This window comes from Arachis stenosperma, chromosome 10, assembly GCF_014773155.1.
Source record: "Arachis stenosperma cultivar V10309 chromosome 10, arast.V10309.gnm1.PFL2, whole genome shotgun sequence".
In the NCBI taxonomy this organism is placed as follows: domain Eukaryota; kingdom Viridiplantae; phylum Streptophyta; class Magnoliopsida; order Fabales; family Fabaceae; genus Arachis; species Arachis stenosperma.
The window spans coordinates 39682985-39696114 of NC_080386.1; the positions used below are offsets into that span (position 1 = coordinate 39682985).

The 13130-nt window shown below is 36.2% G+C and overlaps 1 protein-coding gene across 8 annotated transcripts; it reads left to right on the plus strand.

Moving 5' to 3' along the window:
* The first annotated feature begins 7170 nt into the window (after positions 1–7170).
* On the plus strand, positions 7171–12862 carry LOC130954970 (pentatricopeptide repeat-containing protein At2g13600-like). 8 transcript variants are annotated; one of them, XM_057881747.1, is made up of 6 exons: positions 7171–10065; positions 10467–10556; positions 10701–10775; positions 11161–11251; positions 11872–12176; positions 12681–12862. In XM_057881747.1, exon 1 carries the CDS (start codon positions 7487–7489, stop codon positions 9665–9667), a length of 2181 nt encoding a protein of 726 aa, XP_057737730.1. In that variant the 5' UTR covers positions 7171–7486; the 3' UTR covers positions 9668–10065; positions 10467–10556; positions 10701–10775; positions 11161–11251; positions 11872–12176; positions 12681–12862. The 8 variants fall into 8 exon arrangements, with proteins under 8 accessions (XP_057737730.1, XP_057737732.1, XP_057737731.1 ...); XM_057881749.1 differs by lacking the exon at positions 12681–12862 and having other exon boundaries at positions 7171–9793; positions 9865–10065; positions 11872–12327; XM_057881748.1 differs by lacking the exon at positions 12681–12862 and having other exon boundaries at positions 10422–10556; positions 11872–12327.
* The last annotated feature ends 268 nt before the right edge of the window (positions 12863–13130 follow it).

The window sequence follows — 13130 nt, forward strand, 5'->3', positions numbered from 1 at the left end:
GTTTCAAGAATACCATATTCAGGTGGAATGGTAAGGCGAATAAAGACAAGCCTTATCTACTCAAATGAAGGAGTAGATGGCAACCTAGGTGGAGAAGTCTTTAACGTTCTTGACAAAGCGTACTCAACTCCTGTCCGCCCTTTTCTAAGAATTTCTGCTTCCACATCATTATCAGACTCGATCAGAGAAGAGTCTTCATATTCAAGGAGTTCATTTACGGATGTAGATTTATCACTAGGAGAACTTGATGCATGATCTTCATCACCAAGGGAACTTACTTTTTGATCTATCCCATCCAAGTCTTCATAAGGAATATGCCATGGAGGTTGTGCACTGGCCTTCTTAACATCAATTTCAATCTTATTGGAGGAGTACTCTACAATTTTAGATTTTCATGGAGGTTCAGCACTCCTAAATCTTCAACCACTTCTTCCTCTACAACTATTATGGCTTCCTCCACTTGTTCCAATACAAAGCCATGCTCCTCATTGTCCACCGGAGTTTCTAGTGTCTCCTTCATGCTACGCTCTTCTTTTGATTCTCCACATGTAGCCATGGGAGTACTTTGAGTGCTCAGATGTTGGGAAGCAAATTAATTTACTACCTCGGTTAAGGCAGTCACGAATTCTAGTACTCCCCGTTCCATCTCTCTTTGCCCTTGAAGAAGAACACCAAGAGTGTCATGCATTGAAGGTTGAGGTGGATATGAGGGCTCATTATTTAGGAAGAAAGGTTCATGATAAGAGGGTGGTTTATCATAATAAGAATGTGGTGGTTCATCACTCTCCATCTTTTTCACTTGTTGCACAGCACACTTCAATTCCTTGTTCTCAAGTTGAGATTCTTTAGCCATGAAAGCTTCGGGTGCTATTCGGTTTACCGCTCGGTCCAATTGATGCAGGGTTACTTGAAATTGATCCACTATTTCCTTGAGATGATCCCTTGACTCTTGTTCTGCTTGGATATCATAAGTAGGACCATAAGGCTCTTGGATTGATAGATATGGATGTGGTATATATGGAGATAGTGATTCTTGGGAGTAATTGGATTGGAATTGTGGTGGATCTATGTATGACTCATATGGCTCATAGGGTGGCTGATATGGTGGATAAGAGTTAGGATCATGTGATGGTGTTTGGTAGTAGGGTTCTTGTGAATATGGTGGTTCAAAACTATGTTGAGGAGGTAGTTCATTGGCATATGGTGGGGCTTGTTGGTAACTACAAGGGGATCCACCATATTCATCATCTCGGTATGCTCTCTGGAATGGGTCTTGACCATAGTAATTTGGTGGAGGTTAGTTGCCACGAAAGGGTCCACCATAACTATTGTCTTAGTATGCATCACAGAATGGTTGTTGGTTATAGCGCATTGGAGGGGGTTGTTGCCAAGAGGGTTGATCAAATCCTTGTGGCTCCTCCCATCTTTGATTCTTCCAACCTTGATGCCTATTTTCATTATAGTTTCCATTCGTTACAACAACATTGGAACCAAACTTTAAGCCAGAGGGGTGAGAATTCATAGTAGCAAGTAAAAACAAAAACTAATAAAAATTAATAAAAATAAACTCTTAAAACTAGAAACACTAACAAAGAAACGAAAAAAAAAACAAATATTTACAATAACCAATAATAAGGCACACGTTTGCAATTCCCCGGCAACGGTGCCATTTTGACGATTTTGGACTTTTGCCGGTATAGAATTTCACAAAAATAATCACGTTGTAAGTATAATTTCTAAATCAAAAAAATCCTTTCGTACAGAAAACTTGTTTGTCACTAAAACAAACCCAGTAAAATTTATAACCGAAGTATTCAAACCTCAGGTGATCTCTTAAGGAATTGCAGGGAGGTATGATTTATTATTGATTATGAAAAAGTATCTTTTGGGTTTTTTGAAAGGTTTGAACTAGGAATTTAGATGGCAAGAAAATAAATTAATAACTAGAAAAACTCTTGGCAAGGTATGAGAACTAGAAATCTCATCCTAGTTATCCTTATCAGTTGTGATGAGAATTGTTTATTGCTCCCACTTAGTTAACCCTTACTAAATAAAGGAAAGTCAAGTGGACTAATCAGTTTGATTCCTTAAATCCTAGTCAACTCCTATGGAAAGACTAGCATTAGAGGAACCCAAATCAATAAGCAAATTCCAATTTTCAATCAGCACCGAGTTTGATAACTCAAGTGTCACCAATTACTCAACCAAAGCCAAAGGAAGAAAAATCCAAATTATTTATATCATAAATAAAAGAAAGCAATCATAAATCTGAAATACCTCAAATTATATTAAATATAAAATCAAATCTAACATGAGAATTCATAAATCAAAGTAATAGAATAAATAAAAATAGAAGAGAAACCAAAGTAAAGGAACATTGAACCTAGAATGAAGACGAAGTAAACCTAACCTAGGAGAAATCCTAAATCCTAAATCCTAAAAACTAAGAGAGGGGAGAGAGCCTCTCTTTCTAGAAAAACTACATCTAAAACTAAAATTGTTAATAATGAAAATGTTGTCCCCATGAATGGATGAATTCTCCCACTTTATAGCCTATAATCTGTGTTTTCTGAGCTGAAAACTGGGTCAAAAACAGCCCAGAAATCGCTGGAGGCAAAATCTGCCACGCTGGTTTTTCATCACTGCGATGCGTGCGTGTGAATCATGCGTGCGCGTCGCCTAGCTGTATGGCCAGTATAGCAAATTATATATCATTTTGAAGCCCCGAATGTTAGCTTTCCAACACAACTGAAACCGCCTCATTTGGACTTCTGTAGCTCAAGTTATGATCGATTTAGTGCGAGAGGGTCAGGTTGGACAGCTCAGCAATTCCTTCAATTTCTTGTATTCCTTCCACTTTTGCATGCTTCCTTTCCATCCTCTAAGACATTCCTGCCTTGTAATCCCTATAATCACTTAACGCACATATCACGGCATCTAATGGTAATAATAGAGGATTAATATTAGCAAATATAAGGATAAAGAAGCATGTTTTCAATCATAGCACAAAATCAGGAAGGAGAATGTAAAGCCATGCATTTTGTATGAACAAGTTTATGAAAGATTGATAAAATCCACTCAATTGAGCACAAGATAAACCGTAAAATAGCGGTTTATCAGAGACAATGGAAAGTTTCTCACAAATCAGCGATCATGTCAGCATCTGTTTTGGCTCTCTGAACACTTTAGCCATCAATCTCTGCTAAGTGATCCCTGCGTTTTTTAAACCAAAAGGCATTATAGTGTAATAGTAATTTTCGTCTGGAGTAATAAAAGTAGTTTTATCTTTATCTGGTCGGTGCATTGAAATTTGATTATAACCGCTATATGCATCTAAAAAACTTAATATTCGATAACCAGATGAAGAATCAATCATATTTTCAATGTTAGGTAAAGGAAAACAGTCTTTGGGGCAGGTTTTATTTAGGTCAGTGTAATCTACATACACTTACCATTTTTTATTGGACTTTTTTACCATTACAACATTGGACAGCCATGTTGAATATGTGATTTCTCTAATGAAACCAACATTCAATAACCTTGGACTTGTTTCTTGACCTCGTTAGCTCAGTCTTGTGACATCTTACGACGTTATTGTGCAACCAACTTGTGAGCGGGGTCGATAGCTAGTCGGTGGGACATGAACATAGGATCAATGCCTGGCATATCAGATGGTTCCCATGCGAACAGATCGACATTACCTCTCAAGAAATTTTTGAGTTCCGACTTTAGGAAATATGGCAAGTCTTTGTTAATCAGTGTGTATTTTTCTGCATCATCCCCAATTTGAAATTTTTCTAAGTTCTCATTAGGCTTGAGCCTCGGTTTCTCTTGAACTCAGGAATCCAAGTCCACTAGAAATATTCCTGTGGAATCTTTTGCTTTATCCCTCAAGGTCAGACTTGCATTGTTACATTTGACAGCCGCCACTCGATCTTCTCGGATTGTTGCAACCCTCCCTTTGGACGATAGATACTTCTTAACTGAAAACTTCGTTGAAATGAACGCACAATGATCAATAAGGGTTTTTCGTCCAAGAATGACATTATATGCCATTGAATCTTTCAAAACGACGAATTTTGCTTGCACAGTTCGAGCTTTGGATCCTTCTCATATTGTGAAGAAGAGGTCAATAGCTCCATCAGGCTTGATATAATAATCTCCCAAACCCACAACTCCGGGTACGTGTGGCTTGAAATGTTGGTCTTTAAGGCTTAATGCATTAAATGAAAAAAGTTGAGTCCGCCCTTGTATCCACTAAGATTCTTCTTACAATCCCATTACCTAACTTGGTCGTGACCACCAAAGGTTCATCATCTTCCAATGTTACATATTGAAAATCCTCAACAGTAAACTAGTTAGTTGAAAAACTTTGTATTTTCAAGATTTCAGAACCTATAGCCTTAGCATCCCTTTTGATTGCACTCTTGGATTTTATTGAACCATTTTTTTCCATTACTACATTCACCACTACTTGTGCAGTAGCGTTTTGTTTCTCATTAGGTTTGGTACTCCTGGGATTTCTAGTTTCTCGGTCATCCTCATCATTATTCCGTCGAGCCGGCTTAACGTGTTGGACGATTTTCGGAAGCTTTATGTCTTGGACGGTTTGCTCCAAAGCATCCTTCAAATCTATACAGTCTTCCATTCTGTGACCATAGGACTTATGGTAATCACAATATTGTGATTTATTCAAAGAATCTCTTGGCCTTATTTGTCTGGCTTTGGGAAGTATGCCTTTGTGTGACACTTGCTGAAAAAGTTATGTCAATGGTGTGACTAAGGGTGTGTAAGTGGAGAACTTGCCCACTCGAGGAGTTAACGATTTCGGTGTCTGTCTTGAGCTCGTAGCCTTATTAGGTAACGGAGCCGGATTTTTCCATTTAGTCGAGACTACCTTGGTGACATCCTCATCTCTCATGTATTCCAAAGCAATTTGGTGGATCTCCTCCATAGATTTGACATCTTTAGAAGTGAGATGCCTCTAGAATTTGCCTTCAAGCAACCCAGCTATGAGGCAAAGGCACACGACTTCGGAGTTCGTGTGTTGACCTCCAGAAGTGCTTTATTAAAATGGTCTAGGTAGTCCCATATATTTTCCCCAGCTTTTTGTTCTACACCGAGCAGGGAAACAGGATACTTGATTTGGGTTTGTCTTGTGGTAAAGTGAGCAAGAAATTTGATCTTGATATCATGAACTGAGGATATAGAACCAGAGAGCAAATTATTGAATCATGCCATTACTGGCCCAGATAGTGTAACCGGAAATGCCTTACATCTTATGGTATCTCCTACCCCCTCTAGATTCATTCGAGCTTTAAAGGCATCGATATGCTCCTGAGGATCTGTCTTACCCTTGTATTTGAGATATGTTGGTTTGTCAAAATGTTTAGGCAACCTGACTTGAAGAACATGCGAGGTGAACGAGGTCTACCTCATGATGACATGATGCTAAGAATCCCTATACATCTTAGGACTTGAACTCCTTTCCAGTGTTCGTTTCCTTTTTTATTGGGCAGATTGGGAATTGGATTTTTCTTGCCTTTCATACTTTACGTTATCCCAATACTTTCCCTTGCGTCGAGGAGATTCTTTTCTATCTCGTTGTAATGGGCGAGAAGGTCGGTAGCCATCGTCCCTATGATCATGTCGGGGCCTTTCTAGGGTTCTCCTTTCTTGGCTATTTTCTCCGCCCCTAGTTGTACGACTCCGAGATTGGGATCGTCTTGATTGTGAACGCTCAGCTACCTTACGCTCTAACTCTTGTATCTGATGATGCATTTCTTACATTACATGGAAATAATCCCGAGGGCCCTAGTCCAACGAAATGTCGAGCTCCGGCATCATTGGTTGCTCAAAACCTTATGGGACTTGTTGTTCCTCAGTAGAGTTGGGATTAGTTTTGCATCCATCTTTATGAAATGTTTCCTTGTGATGAGTGATTGGGTTAATGGTTGATTGAATTTTATGATCAGCCATGGTGTGAAAATATTCAAGGGATCCCCACAGACGGTGTTAATGTTCGTACTTTTTGAGTTGGAATGAGATGAGTAGTTCTAGAGATTCCGACTTGAGTTATGTTCACACCAGGCCGAGAGGGCTTCCTACAAAGACACTCCGATGCTTAAGTTAGTAGTGTTTGCTGAAAAATAACGATGAACCCCTTTTCCCTTGTTTTCGATTTTATATCTCTTTTTAGTTATCTGTTAAGTCATTTTACTGCCTCAGATGTACGTTTTTTATTCTTAACAATTTTATGTTTTGCTAACATCTTTATTATTTTGTTTAACATCTGAAACTGGATAGTCGGTTTCCTGAGTATCCGTTCTTGTCCAAAACACTCATATTTTTCATCTTTTATATTTAAAATATAAAATCAATCTCTCTAAAAATCAATATATTTAAATTTAAAACAAAATACAATCTAAACAAAAATAACAAAATTTAAAATTTAAACTCTAAATTTTAAATTCTAAATCATAACTTTTAAACCTTAAATTATGAATCTTAAATTTTAAATTCATATAATTAATTTTAGCCGATTTGATGATTGAGATATATTTGAGAATAAAGATCAAATTAATTTAAAAAGTTAATTTTCTAAAAAAATTAAAAAATAAATATATAAAAGTGAATTAAATAAAATATATATTAAAATACAAAATATACAAAATTTAATTTAAATCAATCATTCTATGTGTTGATAAAAATTAATCACCAAATTAATTATTAGTATAAAATATATATTGAAATACAAAATACATATTAAAAATAAATTTAACAAAATATATAAAAGTTAATTTAAATCAATCATTCTATGTGTATATAAAAATTAATCACCAAATTAATTATAATACAAAATATATATTAAAATGTAAAATACACATTAAAAATAAATTAAATAATATATATATATTTATATATAAATAAATTAAGACTAATTTTGTAATTAATTTTTAGTGTACATAACTACATATAAACCCGCTTTTTTTTTTCCAAATACCAATAAGTTATTTTTTTTTTTTAAATTAGGAGTAAGACATTAATTTACAACTTTTAGTATAAAAAAATTGTCATTTAAATTATATTTCTTTAGGTACCAAAAGTGACTTTTTAACCGTTAGAAGCCTAAGTTCATTGTTCATTCATCATATTAATCCTTGGTGCAACTTTAACTGTTCTTCACGAGAAAGAGTCATCACACGTACAAACTACCAGAACAATACAAGCAATAACAATAACCTTAATGCAACATTGCAACAAAGAGAACTGTTGCTAGACTCCCCAGTCCCCATGCTAGGCCATCATAGTGAAGCTCAATTTTGGCAATTCTTGATCTCTCTTTCTCTCTCTCAAATTGGCACACTTCTTTCTCCATTCTAATGCAGTAATACTCTAATCATTTTAATGTCTATTGTGATTGATGAGAGAACAATAACATAAGTTTCACTCCCCAAAGCCCAAACACCACCATCTTCTCCACACCATGAAGAAGCTGTTCCTCCTTGGCACCTGGAAGCGCAACCGCTGGAAGCAAAGGTTCCGACTTTTCACCACCCTTTTGGAAGATTTGGATACCGCTCGTCTCCGTCACGTGATCGCCACCAACATTTCCATTAGCAGGAGAGTTAAATCCGGCGAACTTGAATTAGCACGCCACCTGTTCGACGAAATGCCGCTTCGAACTGTTTCCACTTGGAATACTATGATTTCCGGATATTCGCAATGGGGCTGCTACGTTGAAGCTCTGGCCCTTGCTTCCCTCATGCACCACTCTTGCGTCAAGCTTGACGAGGTCTCTTTCTCTTCGGTGTTGAGCGCATGCTCACGTTCTGGGACACTGGTTCATGGGAAGCAAGTTCATTCATTGCTTTTGAGGTCTGGGTACGAGAGATTTGGCATTGTGGGGAGTACTTTGTTGTATTTTTACACTCATTGTTCTGGAATTGGAGAAGCTGAGGTAGTTTTTAAGGAGCTTCATGGCGGGAATGATGTGTTATGGAGCCTGATGCTTGCGGGTTATGTGCAGCGTGACATGATGGGTGAGGCTCTGGACATGTTTGAAAAGATGCCTGATCGTGATGTTGTGGCCTGGACCACGTTGATCTCTGGGTATGCGAAGAGGGAAGATGGGTGTGAGAGGCCTTTGGATTTGTTTTGGTGTATGAGGAGTTCTGGGGTGTTGCCTAATGAGGTCACGTTGTGCACTGTTGTGAGAGTTTGCACTAGACTGAGGGCTCTTTGGCAGGGGAAGGTTGTTCATGGGCATTGCATCAAGGAAGGGTTTGCTTTTGATAATGCGATTGGTGGTGGGTTGATTGAGTTTTATTGTGATTGTGAAGCCATAGATGATGCCAAGAGAGTTCATGAGAGCATGAGAGGAGAAACTTATTTGAATCTGACTAACTCGTTGATTGGTTGCCTTATCTCCGCGGGAAAGATTGAAGAAGCTGAGATGATATTTTACAGGTTGAGAGAGACGAATCACGTATCATATAATTTGATGATTAAAGGTTATTCTATGAGTGGTCATTTTGAGAAGTCAAAAAAATTATTCAATCAAATGAGTCTCAAGGATATAACTTCCTTAAATACTATGATATCTGTGTACTCCAAAAACGGTGACCTTGATGAAGCTGTGAGGCTTTTTGACAAAACTAAAGATCAGAAAAACCCTGTGACATGGAATTCAATGATGTCTGGTTATATTCAAAATGGCCAGTACATGAAGGCATTAAAATTATACGTGATGATGCGTAGGTTATCAGTTGATTATAGCAGATCGACGTTTTCTGTCTTATTTCGTGCATGTTCGTCTCTAGGTTCTTTTCAACAAGGACGGTTGCTTCATGGCCACTTAACCAAGACACCGTTCCAAGCAAATGTTTATGTTGGGACTGCCCTTATAGACTTATACTCCAAATGTGGTCGCTTGGCTGATGCTCAAAGGTCATTCCTCAGCATTTTTTCACCCAATGTAGCCGCATGGACAGCTCTTATCAATGGGTATGCATATCATGGACTTGGATCCGAGGCAATTTTACTCTTTCATTCGATGTTAGTTCAAGGAATTGTGCCAAACGCTGCTACTTTTGTTGGCATTCTTTCTGCCTGCTCTCATGCTGGTCTAGTTGATGAAGGTTTGAAAATCTTCCACTCGATGGAGGAACTTTACAAGGTAACCCCAAGCATAGAACATTACACATGTGTGGTGTATCTTCTTGGTCGATCAGGCTATGTAAGAGAAGCTGAAGAGTTTATTAGAAAGATGCCTATTGAAGCCGATGGGGTGATTTGGGGAGCTTTACTGCATGCATGTTGGTTCTGGAAGGACATGGAAGTAGGGGAGAAAGCTGCTGAAAAGTCGTTCAGCTTGGATCCGAACCCAACAGTGCCTTTGGTAATTCTGTCAAATATGTATGCGGTGCTAGGTAGATGGGGGCAGAAGTCAATTCTTAGGAAGAGATTGCAGAGTTTAAAATTGAGAAAAGATCCAGGGTGCAGCTGGATTGAATTGAACAACAATATTCATCTGTTCTCTGTAGAGGATAAAACACATCCTTATTCTGATGTTATTTATGCAACTGTAGAGCATTTAGCAGCAACCGTTAATTCTGTCATACCCTTCAATTATCTCTATATCAGCAACAGCAAACATCATGGATAATGCAAAGCTGCAAACTGCAGATCCTATGTTACATCAGATTTGGCCACTGAACTGAATATTTCTCTTGAGAGACCATTGAGCTTTAACTATTTTAGCATCAATCATGCGAAGGATCAACATACCACGGTTTGCCTCTAAAGCAATAATGAAATTACTTGATTGTGTTCATCATTTAACATATTTTATGCTTTCATCAGAAGTAGCTGATGTGAGTGAGGGAGAACAAACCAGCTACCATTAAAGGTTTTACTGCTGAATCTCATTGCCTCATAGGGTTCTTTAACACTTCAATCTGAAAACGACAGCAATTGGAAAAATCCAGCATGGGGCCTGTGATTTCCTTTTAACTTCTATGAATACTATCTGATATTTCCTTACCTACAGCAAATGTACTATTTGTAAGTATTCACATTTTAATTCGAAGACTGACTGCTCAGTTTTGCTTAATTAACATGGGACTTTTGGAAGTAAGAACATTGGCAAGATAGCATTATTACTTTTTGAGTTATATGAATTTTGTTGGAGTAATATTTATAACAAAAGCCACATTTGGCTCATTGGAGTAAAGTTATTTGCATATTACTTTCGGCGCATTATTTTATTTAGAATCTATGCATAAATAGGCCAATTCTTATACAAAAATTAAAATGAGATACATTTTGCATCAAAATTTTGCAAGGCAATTTCCTGAATTTAATTTTGATGCATTATCCTTGTAAAGTAGTTTTACACGTGCATCCAATTATGATATTAGGCTTCTTCTTCTGGAAGTTTGTTGTGAGGTTTTCTGCTATGCTAGGTGGATAGAGAGTTAGCTTCAAATGGGAAATCCCCGGAGAAGTTGAAAGGAGCTGGTTCCTTTCTTATAAAAGTATTTGGTGTTCTTGCAGTATGTATTCTTCTACATATCGGTTACTGTTTCTAATTTTAATGTGCAGCATATACTTTAATGGTGTGAGATATATATATTTTGTGTGAGTGAGCAAGGGGGAATCACCACAGTCGCTTCTTTATTGTCTTGCTTGCAATACAGGGAAATCGCAATATAGGAAAAAGGTTCTATGCGTATTGGAGTGTAACTTGTCAGTTGTTCAAGATTTACTTTAAGGTATTTATGGTTAGCTAATGCTTCCACTCTTTTTTTTCCCCCATCTAATCTCTTGATAGTTAATACAAAATGCTGGTTCAAATCTAGAGCATCTGGAGTTGATCAAATGTATGATACTTTTACTGGGGTTTGTTACCATAGCTGTATTCTCTATAGAGCATTTTTCAAAATACTTCTACCTGCATTTTAAATTTGTTTAGATTTTTTCCTTGGAGAAAACATTATACCATAACATATAGCCAGAAACATCACCATAAATGAAATTTATACCATGTTTGTCCAATTGAACAGTGTTTTGTGTTGTATCATGCTTCATATTATTGACAATTTGACATCTGTGTGTTAATTTATGGCTTGAATTTTTCTTATATGAATGGTTTTGCAGCTGGGTACAGTTCATCTTTGTTGTAGTGTGATAAGAAGTATTGAAAGGAGCACACATATTTGACTTCGAGGAATTTCCTAAGAGAGATAAGGTTAGAGTTGGATTAATATGTACATGCATCTTCTCTATATGCATATATTCTCTAGATGATTTATATTTAAGATGTGTTTCAGGTCACTTCCATGTACTATAATGGTCGTCTTGAAATTTTCAATGAAAACTAATCACAATAGAGTATTATGATTTAGTAATTGCTTCACGAAATCAAATATTAAACTGATAATATTTGATGAATTTTCATTGAAAGCTTCATCAAATATTCAATGATTCAGCTATAAATTTATACCATTTCAATAAATCAAATATTAAACCGACAATATTTAATTAATTTTCATTGAAAGCTTCATCAAATATTCAATGAAAATTTATACTATTTCAACTATAGCTAATTGTTTCACTAGAGAAGGTTTTGAGAAAGATCTTTGATTTGATCTTTGTTCTAAATATAAGATGGATATTATATTATTTTGTATTATGATTGTATTTACTCCATAAATGTGTGCATCTTTTATAGCCCCCCACATCTTTGAATAAGGAATATGTAAACTTAATAATTATGACTTTTACATTATATACTCTTCTAGCTAACACTCTGTTTTTCAATGAATGTTGTTATGTTCTTACTGATTTTTACCCTTTTTTATGTGATAGGTAATATTGAAATATGATCTATATGCAATTGTTGATTCAAAGTCATTATTGTTCAGAATGAGTATAACACCATTGAATATAGTGGTGATACAGCTGCAAACCCAGTCAATTATATTGCGAAAATGGCGCAGATTCAGTCATTTCCAAGGTATGAAGGAATATCAGCAACAATAGGGCCGCTGCAAGGCCATTTCACTGCTGGGCCGCCAAATCTTACTTACATGAGAGCTGCTCCTGATGCTTTTGGTACTGCTTCACTTCCAATATAGCTTATAGAAGTGTGTGTGAATTGAGATCCAAACCAGGTATTTGCTAAACTCAAAACAACGTTGAAGGGAATTGTTAGCTTTAAGATATAAAAACATATGCTAATTTGATCAGTGTCGTTCTTAGAATTTGATAGACACTATCTTAGAATTTTAGAATAGAGTTGTACTATTTTAATTAACTATAGCTTATGACTTAATAATAAGACACCAAGTTTCATTCTCATTCTTGATTTTTAGATAGGATGCAGGCAGAGCATATATATATATATATATATATATATATGTGTGTATTTTTTGATAAAAAGACACTCACAATGTCCCAACAAGGGAGATGAGGCTATGAGTCCAGCAACTAAATTACATGAACAAGAAGACAAAAACTAGAACAATATAAACGCACAATGTACTAGGACATCAGCATGCATCACACATAAATAGCATTATCATGACACTATTATTATTCTCTCCTCATAGATTCGAATAACACCAGCATACTTTGAAGCTAAATATCAATAATCAATATTTGCACTCTGATTGCAGAGTGCTTGGAAGAAATTATAAAAAATTATAGCTGGTTTCAAGGGCATGGCTCTCACCGATGAGAATTTTCAGAACATTTTAGCCAATGATGTTGTGGACAAGTCCATCAGTGAGTAGCAAACTGAGCCTCAAAGAGCCATAACATATTAGAATTCCACTTTTACATGATCACCAAAAAATAAAATAAATGCTTAAAGAATAATTACTTAGAATTGCAATTTTCTCTTTACAATCTATCATATAATAGTGTTGAGGTTGTGAATTGGTTTCCTTTGCGATATTTATTATTTACTATGCATCTATTTGGATATTATGCTTTTACAATCCTTTAACAAACACCCCAAATTGCATTTTTATCTTTATACTTCTATGATCATATAGTACTTTGATTAAATAGTAACTGCACTTGACCCTTTTATGGTTGAGAATAAATCTTAATACATTGTTTTA

Bases quoted from the DNA above. Each gene is read 5' to 3' on its own strand.
- LOC130954970 (XM_057881747.1), top strand. From the start codon at position 7,487: ATGAAGAAGCTGTTCCTCCTTGGCACCTGGAAGCGCAACCGCTGGAAG.